Source organism: Pleurodeles waltl, chromosome 12 (genome assembly GCF_031143425.1).
Source record: "Pleurodeles waltl isolate 20211129_DDA chromosome 12, aPleWal1.hap1.20221129, whole genome shotgun sequence".
Taxonomy (NCBI): Eukaryota; Metazoa; Chordata; class Amphibia; order Caudata; family Salamandridae; genus Pleurodeles; species Pleurodeles waltl.
Window position 1 is genome coordinate 38,101,380 of NC_090451.1, and position 23,690 is coordinate 38,125,069.

General features: G+C 43.4%; 1 protein-coding gene across 3 annotated transcripts in view; it reads right to left on the reverse strand.

Moving 5' to 3' along the window:
- Positions 1-5,959: 5,959 nt before the first annotated feature.
- Positions 5,960-23,690, reverse strand: part of NCAN (neurocan) — a 388,051-nt gene continuing 370,320 nt past the window's right edge. For 2 of the 3 annotated variants that reach the window (XM_069216521.1, XM_069216523.1), the window contains 4 exons: positions 23,418-23,500; positions 21,074-21,218; positions 16,778-16,960; positions 5,960-13,155 (listed from right to left, as the gene is read on the reverse strand). In XM_069216521.1, coding sequence (XP_069072622.1) covers positions 12,980-13,155; positions 16,778-16,960; positions 21,074-21,218; positions 23,418-23,500 — 587 coding nt within the window. In that variant the 3' untranslated portion in view covers positions 5,960-12,979. Of the gene's footprint in view, positions 13,156-16,766; positions 16,961-21,073; positions 21,219-23,417; positions 23,501-23,690 lie in introns of all 3 variants that reach the window. The other variant, XM_069216522.1, reaches the window with a different exon arrangement.

Consider the following 23,690-nt stretch of genomic DNA (forward strand, 5'->3'; position numbering starts at 1 on the left):
AACCATAACATAAAAATATAATCCAAATTTAAAAATCACTGAGTATATAAAAAAAGAAACTAATTTTAGAATTATTTAATAAACATAAACTATATTACATAAAACGTAATACATATTAGACTATATACTCCCAGCAGAGCTTATTACAATAATATAAATACTTAAATTGTAATCTTTATTAAAATGTAAATAAACCTACATGTAAATAAATCTTAATTAATACATCACGAATAACACATATCTATTGTATTTTCATGTTTTTATTCTACATAATTTGAAATATTTTCAAAGTTAAAATAAAATTAAAACAATGACAAATTTCAACATTAAAAAACAAAAATCTTCTAAACTAAGTGTGTATTTTTTATATTATTATTTTCCAAAATTATAATAATTTTTAATGTTTATAAAAATACCTTTTTAAAATATGTATCAATACACTGAAATAATTATGAAATGGCTCATTAAAAAATATTTTACCAAATACTTGTATTAAGTTTACAATACTAAGTTGCCTTTCATTAAAAATGAACATTACATTTGAATTCAAATATTCACTCTGTGAAAACCTCCCTACCTTTATTCCCTAAAAAGTCAAAATCCAGCTACTAAAAAATTATGTATACATATAAAAGTTTAAAATTAATAAATTATCTTACTAAACACACAAATTAAAAAATGATTAAACACATTATCAACCACACTACGATAAAATGCATGTAAAATAACACCTACAAATGACATTATAAAAATCAATATTTTCTAAAATGATATTTTTTACAACAATATTAAAAACATTTAAACGCTATTGTTAACTTCAATACTCCTGTCCACAATATTTTTGACATCCCGATATTCTTGACACAACATTTTTGTATCACGATATTTTTACTCAATATTTTGTCCAAACACCAGTGAAAGATGAGCAGGGAAAATGGCCCTGAAATTGCAAAAACATGAGGGAATCTGTGTGGAATCAGAATTCCTTTCCTTTTGCTAATGGGTAAGCTTGAAATAGGGTGGAAATGTTGGAACCTGCAGGATTTTCAGGTGCAGTATTATGGCATCAGCAATTCTGCAAGTGTAGAGTGAACTCTAACCTCCTCGATGCTAGTAGTTTGATATGACAGGTTGTGAAGAACCCTGATGTCCTTTGGTGGTGAAATCGCTGTGTGTGAACAATGTTTCAATATTACTACCTATCCGTAATGTTACTCTGCTGCGGGAAAGGAAGATTTCACATTTAGGGCTGGCTGAAGTTTGAACGCATACAGATAGCGTGTCATTCCGTGTGGCCTGCTTGGTGACCTGTCTTTCCGGGCGCTGTGCCGCACTTCTTCCCTTAAGAACACAGAACGCGTAGGCTCTCTGAGAGCCTCCTCTAGGGAGAGTGCGCAGGCCTCAATGCAGCGACCCTGCATGCGGGCGGATGGATACTGCTAACAAGTCCCAGAGGCCAGCGGGAAACGGTGGCAGGTTCCTCGAACCCCAGGGTTACCCAGCAGCAAGCACAGGCTGTGCAGAGACCGCCAGGTCCAGAGAAGCTGTGTCTGTGTGTAGAATCTCAGTCACCCTACGACGCAGCGAGGCCTGTCCAATCACATTGGCCTCCACTGCATGAAAAGGGGGATATTTACAGTCAGAATCCAGGAAGCTATCCAGGCTGGAAACATCCTCACATGGCACTGGCTTTCAAGCTCTCGTTTGGCTCCCGAAGAAGGCAGATCAGCGTCTTCTGCAGGTGCCCTGAAGCGCGCACAGAAGCTTTTTTGCATTCATTTTGCATTTAAGCAGGGCCAGCTTTGTAATACAAAGAGTGGCGTTGCCCACCCCCGCCATCTGCATCCTCCTTCTGGGCAACTATTGTGAATATCTGAATCTCTGGTACGTCTGTCACTTTGCATTTATATAATGTATGTAAAAATGATGAGATGTCACCCCCTACTGAGAGCTGGGAACGTCATGGTAATGCAGTTACTTCTTGTGCAGGCATGGCTGTTCCAGGGCCCTGCTATCTGGCGGGATCCTGAGGGGGGGGGGGGAGGTGGGAAGGGGGTTTGGGGAGGTAAAGTTCCACAACTAGAAACAAATAACACATTATTCAGGGAGGTGCGGCGGACTCAGAACTACAAACAGCTCAATAACAACGGATAGGGAAGTTCTGAAGGACTTTGTCTTAAACTGAACCATACATCGTCCTACAGGCGGCTGAACGGAAACAGAACTAAGGTGAAAAGGTTTTCACAACAAACAATTGCAGCCTAATGTGTTTTTAAAACTGGAGTTTTCGTCAGAATGTCAAATTTTAAATATTCTGTTACAGAAATATTGCAGCAGGAAAAGTGGCTACCAAATATTGTGAAGATAAATCTATCTATCTATCTATCTATCTATCTATCTATCTATCTATCTATCTATCTATCTATCTATCTATCAGAAATGACTTCATATCTATCTATCTATCCGAAATGACTTTCTATCAGAAATAATTTCAAATCTATTAGAAATGACTATCTTTCTATCTATCTATCTATCTATCTATCTATCTATCTATCTATCTATCTATCAGAAATTAGTTTCTATCTATTAGAAATGGCTTCATATCTATCTACCTAGCTATAGCTATCAGAAATGACTTCATATCTATTAGAAATGACTTCATATCTATCTATCTAGTTATCTATCAGAAATGACTTAATATCTATCAGAAATGACTATCTACTAGAAATGACTTCATATCTATCTATCTATTAGAAATGACTATCAGAAATGACTTTCTATCTATCAGTCTATCTCTCTATCTCTCTATCTCTCTATCTCTCTATCTATCTATCTATCTATCTATCTATCTATCTATCTTGCACAGGCCTTTCCACAAATATAAATTGTGCAGAGGTGTTTCTTACGTCTAACACCGAATTGGAGCTCCAGATACCTATATGTGTAGTAAAGATTAACAAATCTACTTACCTTCTTGATACTTTGTCAGACGACAACCATATAGATCAACCAACGTATGCTGAAATACCATCAAGTCAAACTGTACTCTGAGAAGTGGGATTCAAACCACAACAGTAACTGTGCACAAAATTAGTTGGTACCATCCAATATGAGTGAGACCAAGCTGTCAGACTCACCCCCTATGAGTGGCAATGTGTTCCAAGACGTAAGAATCACGCTTGTTGAGTGACATATTGCATCAAGTAATGACACATCCTTTAGGTGAAATTGTGGCACAAGACCTATGACACTGAGAGTGAGTGACATGTCTTGGTGCACAATCTCTTTGTGTCAGCGAGTGAGACTTGCTCCAGCAGGCGGCATTAACACCCAATGAGACTGTGCACTATGGTATGAGGACTCACAAAAATAGTGAGGCTGTGCTCCAAGAAGTGAGAATAACAAACAAGGGGGAAACTCTTCCAAGAAATGAAGGTCACACCCAATAAGTGAGACCCTTCACCAAGTTGTGAGACTTCCACCCTACTCGTGAGACCCTGCTACAGCTCATCTACGGACTCTGTTCTGGAAATGGAATCTGTCATACAAGAAGCTAAGGGGCTGATTATGAGTCTGGTGGACACAAACATCCGTCTGCCAAACTCCCGATAGTTTGGCTGACACGCACGCCGGCCCCATTACGACTTTCTCATTGGGCTGACTGGCGTAAACCAAGGTTTTCGCCGATCAGCCCAGTGGGAAAGGTGCAGCAGCATAGGCGCCGGCAGAAATGCTGCCGCACGCAGGGGGCACCAGCACCCTTGGAATACGCACTGTGTGCACAGCAGACAGTGCACATTTCAAGGGTGGTGGGCAGGGGGACCCCTGCACTTGTTCTCCGCCAACCTTTCATGGAAGTGGGATTAGCCTGTCGGGATCTAGGATTCTGGCAGGGATGGCGGTAGGTAAGTGGGTCTGCCTGCCAACCTCGTAATGTGGCGGTCCGACCACCACAGCCACAGCGGTCTGACCACCACTGCGTCTGGTGGTCCTAGGACCCGTCCAAATCATAATCGAAGCCTTAGTAATATAGATCCCTTACTTTGATGGGCACTAATAATATTTAGAGGATTGCTCACCGTTGTTCTATCACCAATGTATGGATCAAGGGTGGTGCTATCAATAGTGCAACAAGTGGAGTGGCACTGGGGCCTAGGGCTTTGAGGAGCCTAGGGCACCCTAATTATTGTTGTTTTAAAGTACCAAAACAGTGGTGAGGGGGGTCAATCTTCTTCACTTGCATTAGGGTCCATGGCATCTGGTCATGACACTGGAATGATCCTTGTGCTCATGTCTGGATCTCTTGGGGCCAGTGGAAGTGATTCCACTAACAAATAAATTATTGTAAACAAATAGGCAGAATAACTTTGAAAATCAATTTAAATGAAAATATAATTGTAAAAAATGCTGTTTCAAATGAAAGTGCCTTTTAAGAAAAGTCGACACTGTGCTACTTAGGAGTGAGTAAAGATGTTCAACTTCATCTACACCACACTGAAAAGTTTTTAAAGAATTTGACCTCATTCAATAAGACGATTACATTTAAAAAAATGCAGATTAAAAAAATTGTAAAAACAGGTTTTTAAGTTCTAAACTTTGAAAACCTATGTTTAGAGGGAGAACTTGAATTCACTTTTTGGCACAGAAATTCTTTGTCAGAAATGCTCTTTTGTGGTATACTCCGCTGACAGGCAAAGTTACAAATCCCAAAACTTTGCAACCTAACAAATTTGTATGATTTGCACACTCCTGCTTACAGAATTTTCATTTTGTACAGTTTTAGCTGCACCAACGAGCACAGTATTGCTGACGATGCACAACACAAGAGGAGAATGAGCACTAATGAATAACCACACTAGGCACACAACCCCGACTCACAGGGACTGCTGGTAATTTTGAGAAACCTGTTGATGTTTGTTGGTCATAAAGGGAAGAAATGGCTTGCAGTCACAGGTGTGGGGATGCTCCCTCAAGCCTGACATAACCACGCTGGTGTTCAGAAGGTGAATGAGCAATAAAGATGCCTTTAAAGTTTTTTTTTTATCTTGTCATATTTGCTTTGTGTTCAAAGACAGAGGTCCAATGTCAGGCTATGTCTTCTGACAAATTGCTGCTTATTCTTTTAACATGTAGACTGGTGTTTGCCTGTTAGCGGTTTGCAAAGTTAGGTGATTTTGTAAAGTGAAGTATATGACAATCTTGCTGGGGTGCAGGGCGTGTGAAAGCAAAGGCTGTAGGATGTCAGTTTCTTTTCCAACACAACAAAATTAAATACCTGTAAAGGAACTGGACACATATTTCAAAACAGCAGTTGGGACCTCACAAATGAAGCACATTCTTTGCAATTTTGAAGTATAAGAGAAACAACAATTTTAATAGAATTGGAACAAAATAAAACACCTTACTTAGTCATATGCAAATGATAACTATTTGCTGAAACCCAATTTGTACACATTGTCTTCAGGGCGCAATAGTGTTTTATCAGCACAACTGCATATCAGTGTGAATTTTGTCATTTTAATGGAAAATGTGGTCTTTAAATGACAGTACACTACTTCACCAAGCTTTATTAATATATTTTTAACAGCATGCCCCGAAATGAACTGTTATATCATATTTCACCTGCTGAATGGGCGTGGCTTATTCGTTACACTTGTTCTTTGTATGAGGCTTGAGTTTTTTACGGTCCCTCTGACTTCTGTGATGTAACACTGATGGCAGCGCCCCCAGTCTGAAAATTGTTCCAGCACCAATGGGTGCAGTACCAGGATCTGACCGTAGGTGGTGGTATGAGGATAAATGGATTATTTTAGATACGGAGAGCTTTAATCATGCTTGAGTTTGGTTGTTTTATACAGAAGGAGAAAGCCGGAGGGGAGGAAGGGACGTGGGTAAGGATATAAATACATAATTAATTTAGAAATTAACCCCCCCCAAGGATGCAATAAAACAGACAAGCCACCTATTAAAAAAGTTTATTAAAATGCCCAGCAGTACAGGAACGCAGAGTGGTTCTTTGTCCACACAACAGTTTTACAGAACACTGCAAATTATTGAAAACGGCAGAAATATCAGCTTGGAAATGCACGTTCACACAAAAAAACAACAACAGAACAAACCCCGTCCCCTCGCCACCCGCCACCCACTCTTCCGCTCGGGAAAATTGAAAAAAAATCTAACTCAGTAGCAGAAATCCCCTCTGAGGCCCCTCTTTTCTCTCCTCCCCCCACCTCAAAACCTGGAAAAAAACAAGGGCAGAAATAAAGATTTGATTTATTGATGGGACCTAACAGGACTTCCCAGGGAGGGCCCTCAGTTACAATCAAGAAAATCAAGGGAACAAAACAAAATGTGAACTCAAGTGTGTTGTAACTATTATACAGATCCCCCCCTCGCCGCCAAGTCAATGGTATTACCTAGACAATATGTCAATCAGACGCCGCTCATTATCATCACATATTAGTAAAAGGAAATTTTCCTTCCATCTCCAACAAACGGATCATTTATGGCGATTTGTTTGCCAGGAGCTGCTCAAAATATTTTCCAATATAGGATGATATTATGCAGGAATTGTCTAGGTACATGGCCCTGCTCCAGTCTGAATATCTTCAGAGAGACACACCATCACAGCTTGACTTCCTGGACACCATCTGTAAGGTCACTTGTTGCTCATAGCATGAGCTCTCAATGAGACTTCTTGTTTTCCTCAGAATACTAGACTCGTCACTAGTAAAGTATACTTACTGCTGAAGCTATTACTTCCGGTTTCCCTCTGCTCTATCTGTGAGATCACGTAAAGGTCATATTCCAGGCTTTACTACTACTTCCTGTTTTGCTCTGCATGCCATGAATGAGATCAACCACAGGGCATATTCTGTGTTCTAAGTATTACTTTTTGCAGTGCATGCCATCTGCAAAACCCTTGTAGATCATATCCTGTGCTCTAAGTTCTACTTCCTGTTTTACCTTCCATGCAGTGTCTGGGATCAGTGGGAAAGCACATCCTGTACTCCCTCTACTTGTCCTATGTGACCTCTTGTAGGTCATATCCTGTGTTCTCATTATCACTTCCGGTTTTGCTCCACATACCTTGTGTATGATTTCTTGTACGTGCGTTGTAAGTACTAATTCTCTGGTTGGCACTTTGTGCCACTATGTGATATTTTGTGCAGCACTTCCCGTGATTTCACGATTAATTTCTGGTTGGTTCTGCATGCCTTGAATGAGATCACTTCTCATGAAAAACTGTAAGAAGGAGCCTACAGTGACTTTGCGCTTGCAACCAATACGTCAGATGTACATTTACAAAAGTGCTGCACAATTTCAGAAGAGGGACAAAGTTCTGTATTTTGCCTCTTTGGAATCAGGGTTGAAAACTCACTATTATTTAGTAAACAGGTAGGAATGTCGACAGGAGTGGGAAGGCCCCTTCCCAAAGATGAGGGTATGCCCACACAGCTTGTGAAGATCGACTGTTAGGATGGGTGGGCGACAAATTCTGTCTGCGTGCCTTTTTAATCTTCGCAGTACTTCATGGCACTTTCAGAAGTGGAGCTAAGGCTTAAGGAAGGATGGTTTTGTAACAACCCTCTGGTGGCACCAGGAGGAGACCAGGATGGGGCTTCTGGGACACAAAGCCCTGCAAGGGTTGGATTATCTAGCAAGGCAGCTGCTTCCCCATCGACCGCCCACACCCACAGAAGCCACAGGGTGTCCCTGGAATCCCAGGGTGATCCTGGACTCCTCGGGAATTCATGGGGGAGAGTTTGGGAAAACCTTTGGTGTGTTTATGATGCAGTTAATGCCATTATTTGTAATGAGTTGTGCTCCAGGCAGATCTCTGCTTCCTGCAATGGACACTTCTGGCTCTTAGAGACAGCCAGAGTTACCCAATCTAGGTCAGGCTGGGGTGAAAGATCCTGCTCCTTGCAGGGACAGTGGCAGGATAATGTTGTATGTAGCACTTCTCCGACCTGCACCCCTCCCCCACACTGTAAGGAAGACGCTCATGGGACAATGAACAGAAGTAACTACCAGCAAAGGAAATATAGTTGTTAATTAAAGGTACCTTCTTTGCTAAACAAACACCATAGGAAGAATTACAAATTAATAACCACCGAGTGGGGAATTCATGAACTTGGAGAAGCACTGTGCAGCCTTTGCTCCTATCTTATCCAATAAGCACTGGCAAAGCCAATCGGCCTGGCTTGCATTCTGAGCCCGGACTAAAACATTAATAAACCAGCTGCAGTGAAAACAAAAAACAATTAATTTCTGTATATATTATATCTGTGAGCTAAATAACTTAACGTGTATTGATTCAATGTACTTTTGAGATTTAAAATACTGCCCTGAGCATTGTAATGTAAGCACTTTGGAGAAGGCGGAAGGATTCTCCAAACAGCCAATAAGCATGATGTGAGATGGATGAGAGAAACACCCCTTTTGAGTGCAGCCAAAACCCACTATACTATCAGTAACAATAGGTCAGCAGACAGATGCAGTATCAAGCTAGGCCTAAAAATGGAGGGGTGGGGGCAGGGAGGAGAGATCTCAACGTGTTTGTAGTTTCAGGTATACGCAGGTCTTGTGGGCACCTATGGCTGCCTGCCCAGCACACCCTAAACCCATGCAGGGCACCAAACAGGACTCAAGGCTCCTCTTTTTGGAAGTGACCTTTCACCCCAAAGCCTACTTTGAATTTTGGGAAAGGCCTGAAAAGTTGCCTTTTCTGGAATGCCAAAGTCTAGTCTACTTAGCAAACCTCTGCCCAGAATTCGCAGTTTTTTCACTCCCCTCATATAACCCTGGCACCCTAGCGCACTGAAGTGTCAGAGAAAGTGTGTAGGCACATTCCAAAAATTATAAATAAACAAAAATGAATGAAGAAAAAATATTTAAATGAATAAACAAATACATACATACATTTAGTTAATGGACTGTTAACCACAATCCAAATTTTGGTAATTCTGGTTCTAGGCTCCAATCACTATAGGCGAGGGCTGTATTTAGAGCTGCAATACACAAGGTCTAGCGCCTACTTAATGACCTCTTCCCAATGTTAGCTGTTCTTTCACTCCCTTCAAGTTACCCCTGGACCTTAGCTTTCTGAAGTGTCAGAGAAACTCTGTGGACACTTTACAAAAATAATAAATGAACAAACAAATAACAAATAAATAAATGAATAAATAAACAAATACATAAATGCACAAATAGATAATTAAATAAAATAAACAAATAAATACACAAAACAAATAATTAGATAAATAAACAAATACATAAATACACCAATATATTAAATAAATAAATAAAAGAATAAACAAATACATACATGAATGCACCAAAAAAGCTAAATATTTAAACAAATAAATGGACGAATAAATAAACAAACACACAAATAAAACAAATTTACTTTATGGACTGTTGTGACTGGACACCTCAAAAGGACAACCTGCCCATTTCATGCATCGGTCTAGGTACCTGTCCTGGTGTGCTGCAGACAGGCTTCATTGTGCTACAGTTCTAGAGTTCTCCTGCTGTTCCTTTACGGCTCGATTTGAGCGCACTCCACCCCTCCGTGCTGAACAGGAAGAGCACACTCTGGCGCAGTTCTGAGTTCTGCCTCTGGGAGGCGCACTGATTTCACATGAGAACCCCAGAATCATCCTCTGAATAAGGGCTGGTCTCTGCTCTGAAGTTCTCCTATGTTTTACTGTGTTACAGTTCTGAGGTTCTGCTATGGTATTGGTGTTTTTATTGTGTGCTAATCACCTGTGAGGGTATCTATCCAGATTTTAACTTTTAATACTGTGCACCTCCCTTTACCTGTGCTGAGTGTTATGTGCGAATGCTGTTCCAGCACAGCCCTGTGTTCTCCCGGTGGCCCCTTTTCCCTTTATCCGGACATCTCTCTGTTTCAGATCTGATGTCCTACAGCTAGTTCTGATCCAGCTGTGAGATTCTGGAGTAGGAAGCTAAACTTTAGTTGGACAGTGATCCAGTGCATAATTTGTAAAAAGTAAGCGCCAGGGCCCTCGTCAGGTGGCCACTACAGCCTGCACCCCCCACTGCCCCTGTTAGCTCCGCCAATGTCTGTATCAACACAAATACTAACCATCGCACTCCCACAAGTCTGATAACTCAGACTACTGTGGGCCACTAAAAGCTACAACAATGGTGTGTAGGGTTCTTTGTTGACTGTGGCACCATGTGATGGACTGTCACTAGAGCAGGTGCTGAAAAATAAGTACTGGAGCCGAGCACCTGGAAGCACCAGCTCAAATTAAGCACTGATCAATGAGACATACTTATCTGACAGATGCTTCTACACCCAGCCCTCCTAGTGGCCCTCTTCTACACCTTCAAGTAGGGTGTCAAGAACCATGGACAATCCAGAGTAACACTTCCTCACAAACCCAGTACCAGCACACCCTGAAGATCACTAACGCTGTAACCTGAGCAATACATAAAACTGAGATTGAAAAGAAATCTCTTTGCCCCCCCCCCCTCCATGCTCATTCCTTACTTCTGTTAGACTACAACTTTTCTCCACTGGCAGGTCTACTCGCGACCAGATGTTCACCCAGAAGCACTGCTTCCTCAGACCTGCTTTGCAGTGTTAAGCTCTGCCCTAGTTGGAAAAGCACCTTGGAATGGGAGAGCAGTTAATTTAGCAGAATTTAATGATACAGAGTGTATAGCTCCTGCCATCTGGATAGAGCAGCTCAGTAGATGTCCCTTAGCAATACTATCTCTATGCAAGCATAACAGAACATAACAGAGTGCTTTATGCAGTGTTTCTGCAGTTATTACTCCCACATGACAATGGTTTGTGAAAGGAAACACCAGGAATCATGGCGTCCTGGTGTCACGCTTCCCATGGTCAGGTTGTAGATCTGCACCCTGTGTTTTGGTTCGTCCAGACTGGAAGGTTCAACTCTCCCGTAGACGCTGGCTGCTATTTGGAACTGCGGCATCCTGTCTTTGCTTCCCTGCTTTTGTTGCTACCAGAAGGCTACACCACTGGGGCACATGTTCCTTCCTTTACTCTTTCCTCCAGCCAGACTGCAGAAGCAGGTCAGGCAGTGTGTACGGTGACTCCATGTCCCCAAAGAACAATGCTCCACACCTCTGCTTTTTCATGCCTTTGTTTTCAGGTGGGTGAGTTACTGCACCAATATGGGTGAACCAGCACTACAGTTCCCATAATTCATTAAGTTGTTAAACTGAATCCTAGCGGTGGAGCACTGTGTCCCTGATGACATGGATTCCTCTGGTAACCTTAACTGTGTGGCATCTCCATGCCTCTCCATAAACATTTCCCAACACACAAGGTATTGCATTTTTTTACCCAATGCTCCAGAATGGAAGAATGACCACAATTCAGGGCGGCAAGCACATGCACCGAATGCGCAGTCTGCATACTGGCCAGAAGGAGTCGCTCTAGAAGTTATCAAAGGCTGTAAATATTATGACTTCCTAGGTTTTTTGAGAGGACCCAATCTACCCATCTGCACTTAACACCAGTGTTCGCCAACTGCTTGGCTACAGAATAATGGTCTTGGCTGCAGGATCTCTATTTACCAACCACAAGGTTGTTGGCGCGTGACAACAGTAAAGGTGTGGATGAGCAGGACTAACCCTGAAGAATAAAAAAAAGATGAGTTGACAGCTGGAAAGTGTGGGCTAGAGAAAACAGCACCCCTCTTTGGATTCCTCCAGCTATTGCCACAATAGATGGTGAGGGTTCTGCAAGAGTGTTTTTTCATGGCCAAAAGAAGTCTCATTGAACATCATTGCAATGATGTTGGCTCGGACCACTCATGGTCAATCAAGCCATCCGGGGCCACTGCAAATGAAGCAAACATCAGTTTTCCACGGCTTCGGAGTGGCACTGAATGGCTTGGTGGAAGGAGATTGTGGTTTGTGGAGTCACTGCTTAAAAGAAGAATCTAATGCAAGGCAATGAGGACTTAACAATGACCAACAAAAAAGACAACACCCTGTGATTGGTGGTTGAACCTCATGGAAGGTGTACATGTTCTACATACTAACAACCCCAGAGACAGTAGCAGTGTTGTAAGAGTCAGTTGATATCATCCGTGACCTGCCGTTGATTCCAGAATGACACAGCAACTGTTGCGCCCTTCGGCGTGCGTACTGGATGCAATGTCCCATTGCCACTGACTTATGTCCAACGTAAAGTATTATGGATCTCATGTAATAATCAAATAACATGATAAATAAAAATACCTTGCAGCCCAAGAGCACCAGCATCTGTGCAGAAAGTAACAATGTAACATGCATCCTACAGAGAGTTTCGTCGGCACCTGCACCTGCTGAGACGGGCGCGACCAAGGTCAGGCAGAGAAGCAGCTCGACAGTGCAGGGCCAGGCAGGGATCGAAATATGGTGTTGGTGCAGGAACTCGGAGATGGTGCTCCATAGTCCTGAGTCCTTTGCCACCACCTCGGCTTCATACGTAAAATTGTCCACAGTGGCTTACATGACCCAGAAATGACAGGGAGCGGCGTATGGTGGGAAATATTCAGGCTCGGCGTTATGGTGGGAGGGAAGGAGATGTCATTGATGTTGGTTTGGTCATCATGGCCACTTTGGTCAGGAAAAGTGGAGACACAGCAAGAGTGCGTCTGTGAGTTGTGAGAGGAGGTGGGAGAAGAGACGTAGAAGAGGGGAATATTTAGGGGATTTTTGCAAATGGCGACTGAAAGAAAATTGTCAGAACACACAGAATGTCACCGCTGCTGACGTGAACATTTGACGCAGCCTCCGTCGGTGCAGGAGGCATGTGGAGTCCTCTTCAATCTCATGACAAGGCCAGACACAGAATGGAAGGCATCCACAAGACAAGGGACCGTATCCAGCTCCGCCCACTGACGTTCACCACTCACCCCTCGCCTTCCTTCTCTGAGAGGGCCAGGGGCAGCCACGCCCTTGTGCTCCTCCCATCCAGGTGTTACTAGGCTAGCGCTCCATTCACTGGGTCTGGGGCGTGCTGCTGGCGGTGTTTCCTCCTCTCCTTGCGGGACTGGTGCTTGCTGTGTTGGTGGTTATGTCGGCGGTGACGAGTGTGCTTCTGGTGATGGTGGTGACGGTGGTGGTGGTTCCGTCGTGTCCGGTGGGATCTTCTTTCAGCTGATTGAGGGTGAAACAAAATACAGAATCAACAGCTGTACGAAACACTGAGGGACATGTGTTGGTACTGTGGGACAAACAAGCAAGGAACAAAACCTGCAACAGCATCAACAGGTTTAGGCCTTGAGACTCAAGCTGCTGACACTGCGACCTACAGACTTGAACATGATGACTCCTGACCTATAAACTAGGAATTGCAGATCCTGGTGCTTACAAACAGGCAGGTGCCTGCGACACGGTGAACCTGTGATCTAAAACTAAAAAGCAGTGAGCATCATCTGCAAGAGGCAAGCCATGGACCACGTGACCGAAAGGTGGAAAAAAGTGACTGGGTGACCTCGAGCCTCTGATGCGATTATCTTCTTACACAGAAACTTGAGAGCAAAGACTCTGTGGTCCACAAACAATGAACCTACGTCCATTTGATCTAAAACTGGTATCTATGCACCATGTGAAATGAAACCTATGAACCGATGACCCTGTGACAAGCGCATTATGAAAAGGCGTCCCTGTGACCCTAAAGCTTGACACCAATGTTAATGTGACCTACAAACTATGACCAATGACTCTGTAACCCACAGCCTATGACCTAATTATCTTTCAACCTACAAACTGTGAACTGAGGGCCCTGTCACGTACAACAAGGGAAACAATGATTGTGTCATCTAAAGGTTGGACACCAAAGCCTTTCCTGGTGACCAACAAACTTTGGACCAACAAGCTTAAATGTGACCCAATGACCCTGTGATGTACATCATGTTACCCAATTACCTTGTGGCTAACAATGAACGGGTGATGGTGCCATCTAAAAAGTGAGGCCTGCTGCCATGCAACTGTGAAACAATGGTTCTGTGACCTACAGAAAGGCACCTGATAAGCCGATGACCTAAAGACTATTGATAAGTTTCAGATTTATGAAATCTCAAACAATGACTCCATGGTCTAAAAACTGGACACCAAAGACCTTTCGACCAACAAATTGTAAACAAAACGATGCTGTCACTTCCCAGTTGTGAACCAATGACTGTGTGACCTGCAAACTGAGCAGATGCGTCAGTGACGTACAACCTAAGGCATGATGATCTTGAGGTCTATAAATTGTGAACTGATGACACTGTAATCTAAAACAATGGGCGCTGGTCACCAAGAGGCCTATAAACTACGACATGATGGTACTTTGACCAACAACCTGTGAACCAAGGGTCCTGTGACCAAACAAATGGGACCTGATAAGTCTGTGACCTAAAAACCGGGACCTCATAAGCCTGTGACCTAAAAACTTGGACCTGATAAGCCAGTGACCTACAGTCTGGGACCGCATAAGCCTGTAACCTAAAACCGTGACCTGATAAGCCTGTAACCTAAAACCGTGACCTGATAAGCCTGTAACCTAAAACCGTGACCTGATAAGCCTCTGACGTACAAACTGGGACCTGATAAGCCTCTGACGTACAAACTGGGACCTGATCAGCCTGTGACCTAAAACCTGGGACCTGATAAGCCTGTGACCTTAACACTGGGAGCTGATAGGCCCGTGACCTTAACACTGGGAGCTGATAGGCCTGTGACCTTAACACTGGGAGCTGATAGGCCCGTGACCTAACTAGGGACTTGTAATCCTGACACCTAAGACATGGGAACCAATGACCCTATGACCTCTAGAATATGAGCCAATGATGCTATGACCTAAAACAGCAGACCAAAGACCTTCACATGTCAACCAATGACCATGTTGTCTAGATATGAGACCTGATAAGACTGTGATCTACTCTCTGCCCCTCAATGATGCACACATGCCAAGTGGCGGATTCTGTCCCCTATGAAATATGTACTCATTGACCATTAATCTAAAAATGGTTAACGTCTAGACCCTTTAACCTGAAACATGGGACCTCTGATTGCGTGCCCGAAGCGCTGAGAAGCACCAGCACACTGACCTAAAGCTATGAACCAATATGCTATAGAGCTCTTGTGTCTTTTTCCAGGTTGCCATGCAGAGGCCAGCTGCAAAAATACAACTGAGATTCTGGGGGTTATTCTAACTTTGGAGGAGGTGTTAATCCGTCCCAAAAGTGACGGAAAAGTGACGGATTTACCACCAGCCGTATTACGAGTCCATTATATCCTATGGAACTCGTAATACGGCTGGTGGTATATCCGTCACTTTACCGTCACTTTTGGGACGGATTAACACTCCTCCAAAGTTAGAATAACCCCCTCTGTCTTCACTGTAGTGTGCACTGCCAAAGAGGGGGCAATCCATACATTCATAACAACGGGAAAGCCAGCGAGTTGGCATCGCACAAAGAATGCAATAGGACCACCAATCTACGACAATACGGAGGAGCGACAAAAACCACAATGGGCAGCCAGGACCTGGTGAAAAACCTTCTTCCAATGACGGAGCTTGGTGTTCTAAGTTCATATCAGCCCTAAATCAACCGTTTTGATGCTTATTTTTATAAAAGTTTACAGACGTTAAAAAATGGTCATTTCATCGTTTTCTAAAACATGTTTTGCAAAACCCACTTTTCAAAAAAATCTTTTTACAATAACATTGTTTTTTATGTAGTATATTATTTTGTCCAAAACATCTTTCCAAAAAAATAGACCTGTTCTTAAAGTCTTTTTATCTATAAATAAATACCAGAAAATACACACACTTGTTTCTGTGTGTATGTATATATATATATATATATATATATACACACCTTTTATTTGAGATATTGAGAGATGTATCCTTAAATGTCCATTTACCAATCCAAAACCTCTACAACATGTTCTTCAGTAAATCTAACTTTTCAATCTCTTGCCAAATTGTAACTTAACTTTTAAAGCAACATTTATTTTTTGTGCCATTGACTGTAAATGTAATTATTATTTTGGTCTAAGATGTTATGGGAAAACAATTTTATTTTAAAAGATGTTTTTGAAACGTAATGTTTCAAAATATGTTTAGGAAAATGATGTTATCATAAGCTTCCCCAAAAACTAGGTAGTATGAAACTGTAGTATGATTTCCCCAGGTTCTTACCACCAGGGTTACCCCACTTCTACGATGTCCACACCCCTAACCTTTAATCACAGAGGGGGTGGTTGTAACCAGGTTTTCGTTCTAACTTCCCAGGATATCTCCACTTCAAAGATGAGTACCCGCGCCCATCTTAATCACAGAAGGCGTGATTATGACCAGGATGTTATTTTAGCTCACCATGGTGCCCCCCCTTTGAAAGTTGGCAGCCACCTCCTAGCCTTTATCACAGAGGCTGCGGTCATGGCCAGGTTTTTAATTCTACGTCACAAGGGTGTCACCACTCCCAAGATGGCTTCCACGCCTGGCCTTTACCATAGAAGGCATGGTCACGACCAGTCCCTAAGGTCTGAAATAAAGTGCACTGTACACTATACTGTCTGTTGACAATTTCTCATGAAATACACTTCAATAGACTTTTGGTAATGCACACAAAATGGTTCAACAAATACCACAAAATCCACATTTACATGATAACTGGTGCGCACCAATAACTGGAGTCGTTTTTGTCCATGCAATACACAGAAGATTATTTTCCAGGGAGAGACAACTCGTATCCACTACACTCCGTTCCCTCTACCTGCTACTCACGCTTTACGCAGATTATCCTTGGCCGGTCCCATCTGCCGTCTCGGTGGCATCTGATGGTCGGGATGTGTCTCTGGTTGTACCCGGACTCGCACTGGTATCGGACGGTAGAGTGAATGCTGAACTGTGGCTTCTTCTTGCCCAAGGGGAAGGCGTTCAGCACTGTTGGCGGGGGCCCACACAAGACTGCAGCACAAGGGGGAGAAGTGGCAGCCATTACGATGCTAGGTGGAAACACGTCAGTCATAACTTATATTGCAATAGGTACAACAAATGCAGAGAGACAGTGGCCCGCTGTAGTGGACTGGAAAAGAAACAGGAGGGTTTCAGACATTATTTCTTAAAGTTCATGACAGCTTACAGGAGGGTTCTGGAGGAATCAGGAGAGGAAAATACCATATGCCAGGGTTTGTGTATTGTGCGGGTGCGAAGAAAGTGATCCCCAGAGACGCGGCCCACTTCCTTGTATATTGCTCTAGAGAGTAATATTAGGCCAGGGCTTCACCCGGGCTGTTCCTCACCCCTGTGAGTCCTTTGGGATCTTGAGTATTTTGAAAAAGGTGGTCTTTTGCCTCGCACGGTTATATATTCTTCTACTTTTGGAGTTCATCTGAAATGGTCATCTTCTCCTTGCAAAGAAAAGGAGGGCTTTGAGTAACACCTCACACTCTGAGCACACCCAGTTACCCCCTGAATGTCCCCTGAGCACAGACCATCTTCTGCGAGGTGAGGAGTTAGCTGGTTCCTAGACTGGTCTCAGGTGCTGAAGGCAGGGGAGCTCACTGTTGACATGTGGCCCCAGATCTTGTGTTACACCATCGGATAATCCAGAGAAGCTAACAGCACCTTGCGTCCTGGGATTTTAGTTGAACTTTCTCCTTGTTCTTGGTCCACCGGTCCCTGGCACTCTGATTTAGAGACGGGATGGTGGAGTAGCCATGGTGAAGAGTACAATACTCTTCAATAGGAGGTCTCGGGGGTGGAGGGGTATTTATCTTCTCAACCCACATGTTCGGCTCTGGGTGTAAAGATCTGTTGGAGATGAGTGGACTTAATGGTCCCACTTTACTTTAGTAGTGATTCTCCTCAAGTCACCTCGGTTTCTCACGGATGGCAAGTTGTCCTAAATCATCTCCAATATGTGGCAGGTGCTTTAGTCTTCTTTTTAGGGTCGAGCCTGCGTTGCATGCGCTCGCGCATGCGTATCGCAGCAAGACGCTTTTGTATTTAGAAAAGGGCTCGGAGCCCTGTCAACTTCACGTCAGTGTTTTTTATTGGTTCGTGGGCTTGCCTAATAAAATCTGCTTGCTTTCATTAGTCGAAGGCACGCATACGTCATGCCTTTTCCGGTGGCTAGCCCTCCTCAAGCGCATCGACCGAGTACAGAAAACATGCGAGGCTCGCTGTTTTCCATCGGGCTCGTGGACTTCTTTTTCTCTAATTTACGAGCGCGATCTCGCTTGGCAGAAGTCGAGCGCTTTACATAGTTAATTCCACTTTTTCGGGTTATGTACATTAATGCACTTTTGCCCGATAGGTGAAAAGTCAGGTTAGGAGTTTACAACGCGATCAGCTCTAACATGAGCAAACGCGAGACCCGTTGCATTGTAAATGCTTTTTTAGTGACTGGTTTGGGTGGAAATTAGAGTTTCTGCCCAAGTTGAGACTCCTGAATGAGCGGCCAGCTTTGGAACTTGAGAAGCCAGTTTTAAATCCCAGCATCGGTGCTAGACTCCACATCGTGTGATTTTGGGCAAATTATTTAATCTCCCTGTGTTTAAAATATGTCTAAAATGTATTTGTTTAATCCCCACTGTGCATGATAGTGTATTAATGTGCAGCATTCCATTACTTCACAGCTAGATTTGTGATAAATACATATCAATTCATACTGTAATTTCACATAAAATTTCACCACAAGTCGCATTGACTTGGGCGTCTCCAGGAACATATGAGCCACTTCAAATGTTGTGTGGTTTGTCTGAATATGGTAATTAATACGGAATTTCGTGTGGCACCCAGTTCAGTAACTGAATATTTCATTGGCAAGTTCACATTAAGTAGGAGATATCTCATAAAAAATGTATTCTGCATTGCAACCCTACCACCAGTCTTGGTATCATAACTTTCTGCTGCAAAATGATTGCATCATAAGTAATGGTGCATTTAAAATAAGTGCCTTATATATATAGGTAAAAACAAACCTGCAGGCTACAGAATGCAAAGAAAAACACAGCTATGGGGGGGCTATTCATACCTGACCTTGTCAATGTGAGAGCCCCCAAAGCGAGAGAGATCAAAAATAAGACAGTGGGCATTGGGCTTAGGTTTAGCATTAATTTGCAATATTAGTTAGGTAAGATGACCTAAAATCGTGAATTCAGCACATACTGCTCTCATTTTCATGGGTAATAAAATATATATATTAAATAAGGTTGTAAGGGCACCTAGTATTTCGGTGCAACTATGTAGTCAGTTTTAGGATTGTGAAAATATTTTACACTAGCAATGTTTTGTGGAGTTCCTGATTGCTCACATTTGCAAAGGTTTTGATTTAAATTCTACTCTGTGAAATATTTAATCACAACGTGGAATAATTTATATTCAAATCAAACCCTGCCAAGATGAAACAAATCTATGCAGACTCTTTCTCTTCGAGTTTACCCCGGGACAGTTTTTCGGTGTACAATGCTCACTGTATACTGAATTCTTCTCTGCCAGTATACATTTTGTTTCATGCATTGTTATAAGTCTTGTTGCAAAAGCCCTTATTTCCACATGTGACAGAAATGCAATCTTTGTGTCATTTGGGAAAACTCCAGGAAAGCTATGAGGAAAAAAAAAAACTTGCAAATTCACAAACCTGAGTTTATGGCAGCAAGACTTGTCATGCAGACCTGCGGTGCATTTAATGGGACCAGAGTGAGGTTCAGGGCACCAGTGCCCGCCACAAGCAGCTCTCCCTCTGGGGTGGTGAGTTATCGAGTGGCACATACAGACCCGCTGGGGGTTCAGAGTGCACTAAGATGGCATTAATAAAACAGCAGGGAGCTAATCTAACTCTCAGGCGTGGGGACAAGCACTTAATAATTTTAATTGGAGCCTGGTGAGAGAAATTAAAGTTAGAGGGGACGAGAGTGGCTGGGGAAGGCGGGGTGAGCAGGAAATAAAGAGGGTGGAAAGAGTGAATGTGAGAGGAGGGGGAAAAACGCTGAGAGAGTACAGGAGAGAAGGAGGGCGGGGGCTCCGGATGAAGAAAAAGGAGGGAAGAGCGCTGGATAGCTTCTTTTGGTGCAGCAGGTGCAGTAGCACCGGGGCCCAATGAACACTGATTATTGCTGCATTTCACAGTTCAAAGAGCGGCTGGGGGCTCACATTCTTCCTTGCACCAGGGCCCAGGAAACACTGGCTACAGGGACCAGGAGACCAAGGAGACAGGGGGTACTGGGGTAGGAGAGCGGGAACAGAGAGTATGAAGAGTGGGGCTAGAGGACGGTCGATTGGTGGGAAGGTGGAGTAGGGAAGGGCAGTGCTGTAACACAAAATCATGGGGTATCCTGCAGGATGCGATGAGGCACTCCAAAGTTCACATCTCTAACATATATTCATTGGCCCCCTGAAGAGTTGGGGAACCCCCTGCACTGAAGGGGCTGCATGGGCCTGTGTTATGCCCCCAGGAAAGAGTAAAGTGAAGAGCAACAAGAAACACACATGGCCAGACACAGATGTAGATACTTACATGCATGTGTACACATACACACACGTATGTGTGCAGACACAGTCACACACATAGGTGAAAATATGCCTCCACAAAAGCACACTTAGATGAACACACACAAACCCACATGAGTGAACACGCAGAAGCACAGACAAACGCTCACATGCATGCACTCAGACACGAACATGCAACTGCAGACACACAAGGAGGCACACACATAGACACTTCCACACGTAAGAGACCACAGAAACATGCACAAGTACACACAAACCGGAACATGTACACACAGAAATGGAGCATGTTCATGCACATATATGACATGGATTGCGCACACATAGATGGCACAATTGCATACATGCCCACAGACCCGATTCAGACGGGAGGCTCCTGGTTTCTGAAGCACAAAGGCTATATTTTAGCTGTTTCCCACCTAAAATTGCCTCTGCTTCAATAGATTAATATATTCCCCCAACTGTTCTTCAAAATCTCCTACTGTTGATTTATAAAATGTTGGCATGCTTCCAAGCGCACACACTGACGTACACACACCACTAGACATTGCGCATGAGCAGGGGACACACCTGTTGCTTTTTTACAGATGTAGGGCAGGTTATAGTTGCAGGGGACGTCGTTCCACATCCCACTGTCCCGAGAGACCATCGCGACACAGTTCTCTCCACCCGCAAAGAAGTTGTCCGGCTGGTTCACTCTCCAGTTCTCGTATTGCTTAGAACACAAAGACAGGTGAGGCTCAGATGCTGCACAGACTTATCGAGGGCCAGACTTCTACCGCTGTACACAACAGAACTCTCCCTTGGGTGTGTGCAACGTGAGGGACCCGGTGCACATGGAAAACAAGGGTACCTGATTAATGTTCCTTGGCCCACCACTGCATCAGAAGTAGCCAAGGCCACTGGAAGTATGCATTAGAAGAGGATCAAATTATGTGGCAAAGGTTGGCTAAATTATGTGGCAAAGGTTGACTAAATTATGTGGCAAAAAAAGCCAAACTGTGCTGCATAATGTACCACATTCTGTGAAAGTATTACTTGATTATTGTATCATGTTTTATACATGGTAATACTGCTTAGGCAAATATTTCACTTACTCTCCTACCCAAATACAGCAATAAACAATTGAAAGATGACCAGTCAATCTTTGAGAAAAGCTTTCCACTGCGTGGGAACATGTCACTGTGCTTTCAGTAACTTTTGATCCGTTTGAGCTAGAAACTATTTTTTAAATCTTCAGATTATGGAGTAGATAATGAATAATGTGGCAAATGGGGAAATTCCAAAATTAGGTGAAAAATACTGTGGCTACAGAATCGCATAATTCCAGTGACCCTGAAAGTAGCCCAATTCCACCACTCTTTGTACACATATAAGAAACAAAAACTTGGAGAAGTGCACTCGACTGCCCAAGGTTACACAAGCTGTGCATGGAGAATTGGGATCTGCCCTCATCAGCCTGATCAATGCCATGCATGGCTGTTTAGATCTTACCTGCCAGGCAGCTTTCATTGTCTGGTTGCAAAAGATCTCTTGTGTACTACTCCAAAAACTTCAAGTGGGCTTAGATCATGCCCATTGATTGGCCATACTGTCACTCTTATTTCCTTGTTCCTTATTTGATGGCTTCACTTTCTTTTCTTGCGTTTATCTGTCCCCCGGTGCACATTCTTTTTACCATGGTTTGAACTGGCTGACCTCTATCATTCCACTGTTCACTTTTAGGGAACTACTTTTTTATTTTTCGTTACGGAATCGTTGAGTGCATATTTTTTCTAGCTCTCTCCATACTGTGTTTCCCCCTCACCAATGACCAGATGCTCTGTCTACCCTCTCCCTCATGCGCTGCTTTCTCTCGCTCTCTTGAGCAATTCTCTCCACAACAAACACTCCCATGCTCTGCGTGGCTCTCTCCTTCATGTGCTGCCTTCCCTCTCTGGCTCTCTCTCTTGTGCAATTATCTCCACAACAAATCCCCCATGCTCTTTGCTGCTCTCTCCCTCATGTGCTGCTTTCTCTCTCTCTTGAGCATGTCTCTCCACTACAAATACTCCCATGCTCTCTCCTTCGTGTGCTGCTGTCCCTCTCTCGCTCTCTCTCTTCTGCAATTATCGGAACAACAAATCCCCCATGCTCTCTGCTTCGTGTGCTGATTTCCCTCTCTTGCTCTTTCTCTTCTGCAATTATCTCCACAACAAAGCCCCCCATGCTCTTTCTTGCTCTCTCCCTCGTGTGCTGCTTTTCCACTCCTTTAGTCCTTCTCCCCCTCACCAACTCTATTATTATTTCACCCTGTCCACTCCCCATTGCTTGCCAATCCCATGCGGTCCTTTCAGTATTTATTATTCAAACGTTTTACATTTCTTGGCAAGCCTGGAAGATCCCTTTAGCTATCTGGCTTTGCCGTGTGCACAAATGCAATTTAGAATTACCATTTTTATTTTTTACTGTTCCAAGTGACCCCCTTCATCTTGAATAGTAAATAAATAAAATGGCCCCCATGTACCTTAGTAAGCATGCAGATGCACTGTAATGCAGGCGCATATGTCATCACGCGTGCACGCTCTTACTGAATGACATGGGCACCAGTAGTGTCATGAATCATTTGTTGCATCACAGTGCAATTTTTCATTTTCCTTTTTTGCAAATGCTATACGATATCACTGAAAAGCAAAGCCAAGGGGTCCCATACGCAAGAACTATTGGCTTCGCCAATGCTTGGATCCCAGGCAATGTAAAAAGAAAACCTTGACATGGGTTCAAAGTGCACAAAGCTAACCCTGGAAAGGCATTGACAGACCCACCGTTGGGATCGGTTTGGAGACTGAACCCCCATCCGCCCAGTATTCTGGTCCTACAAGGAGAGTTTTACCCTTCATCAAGATGCACCTCTCCGTCACTGGTCTGTACTCACCACAATGGTGTTGTCCGTCCACTGGAAGTCCTTGTCCACGATCCGGTCATTGAGTCCGATCCAAGTGTTGTCGAAGCCAAACGCTGGAAGAAACGTACAAGATGCTTAAGATACAGGGGAGGCCCAAACTTTAACAACTCACTTTTTGTGTCACCTTAAACTTTTTCTGGACTTCATGGTTACCGACAGCCACAGTTCACTAATTACATCTTTTCCAATTACCCACACTGTCCAATCCTACGATAACAGAGTTAGAGTAAAACTGTACGTCAC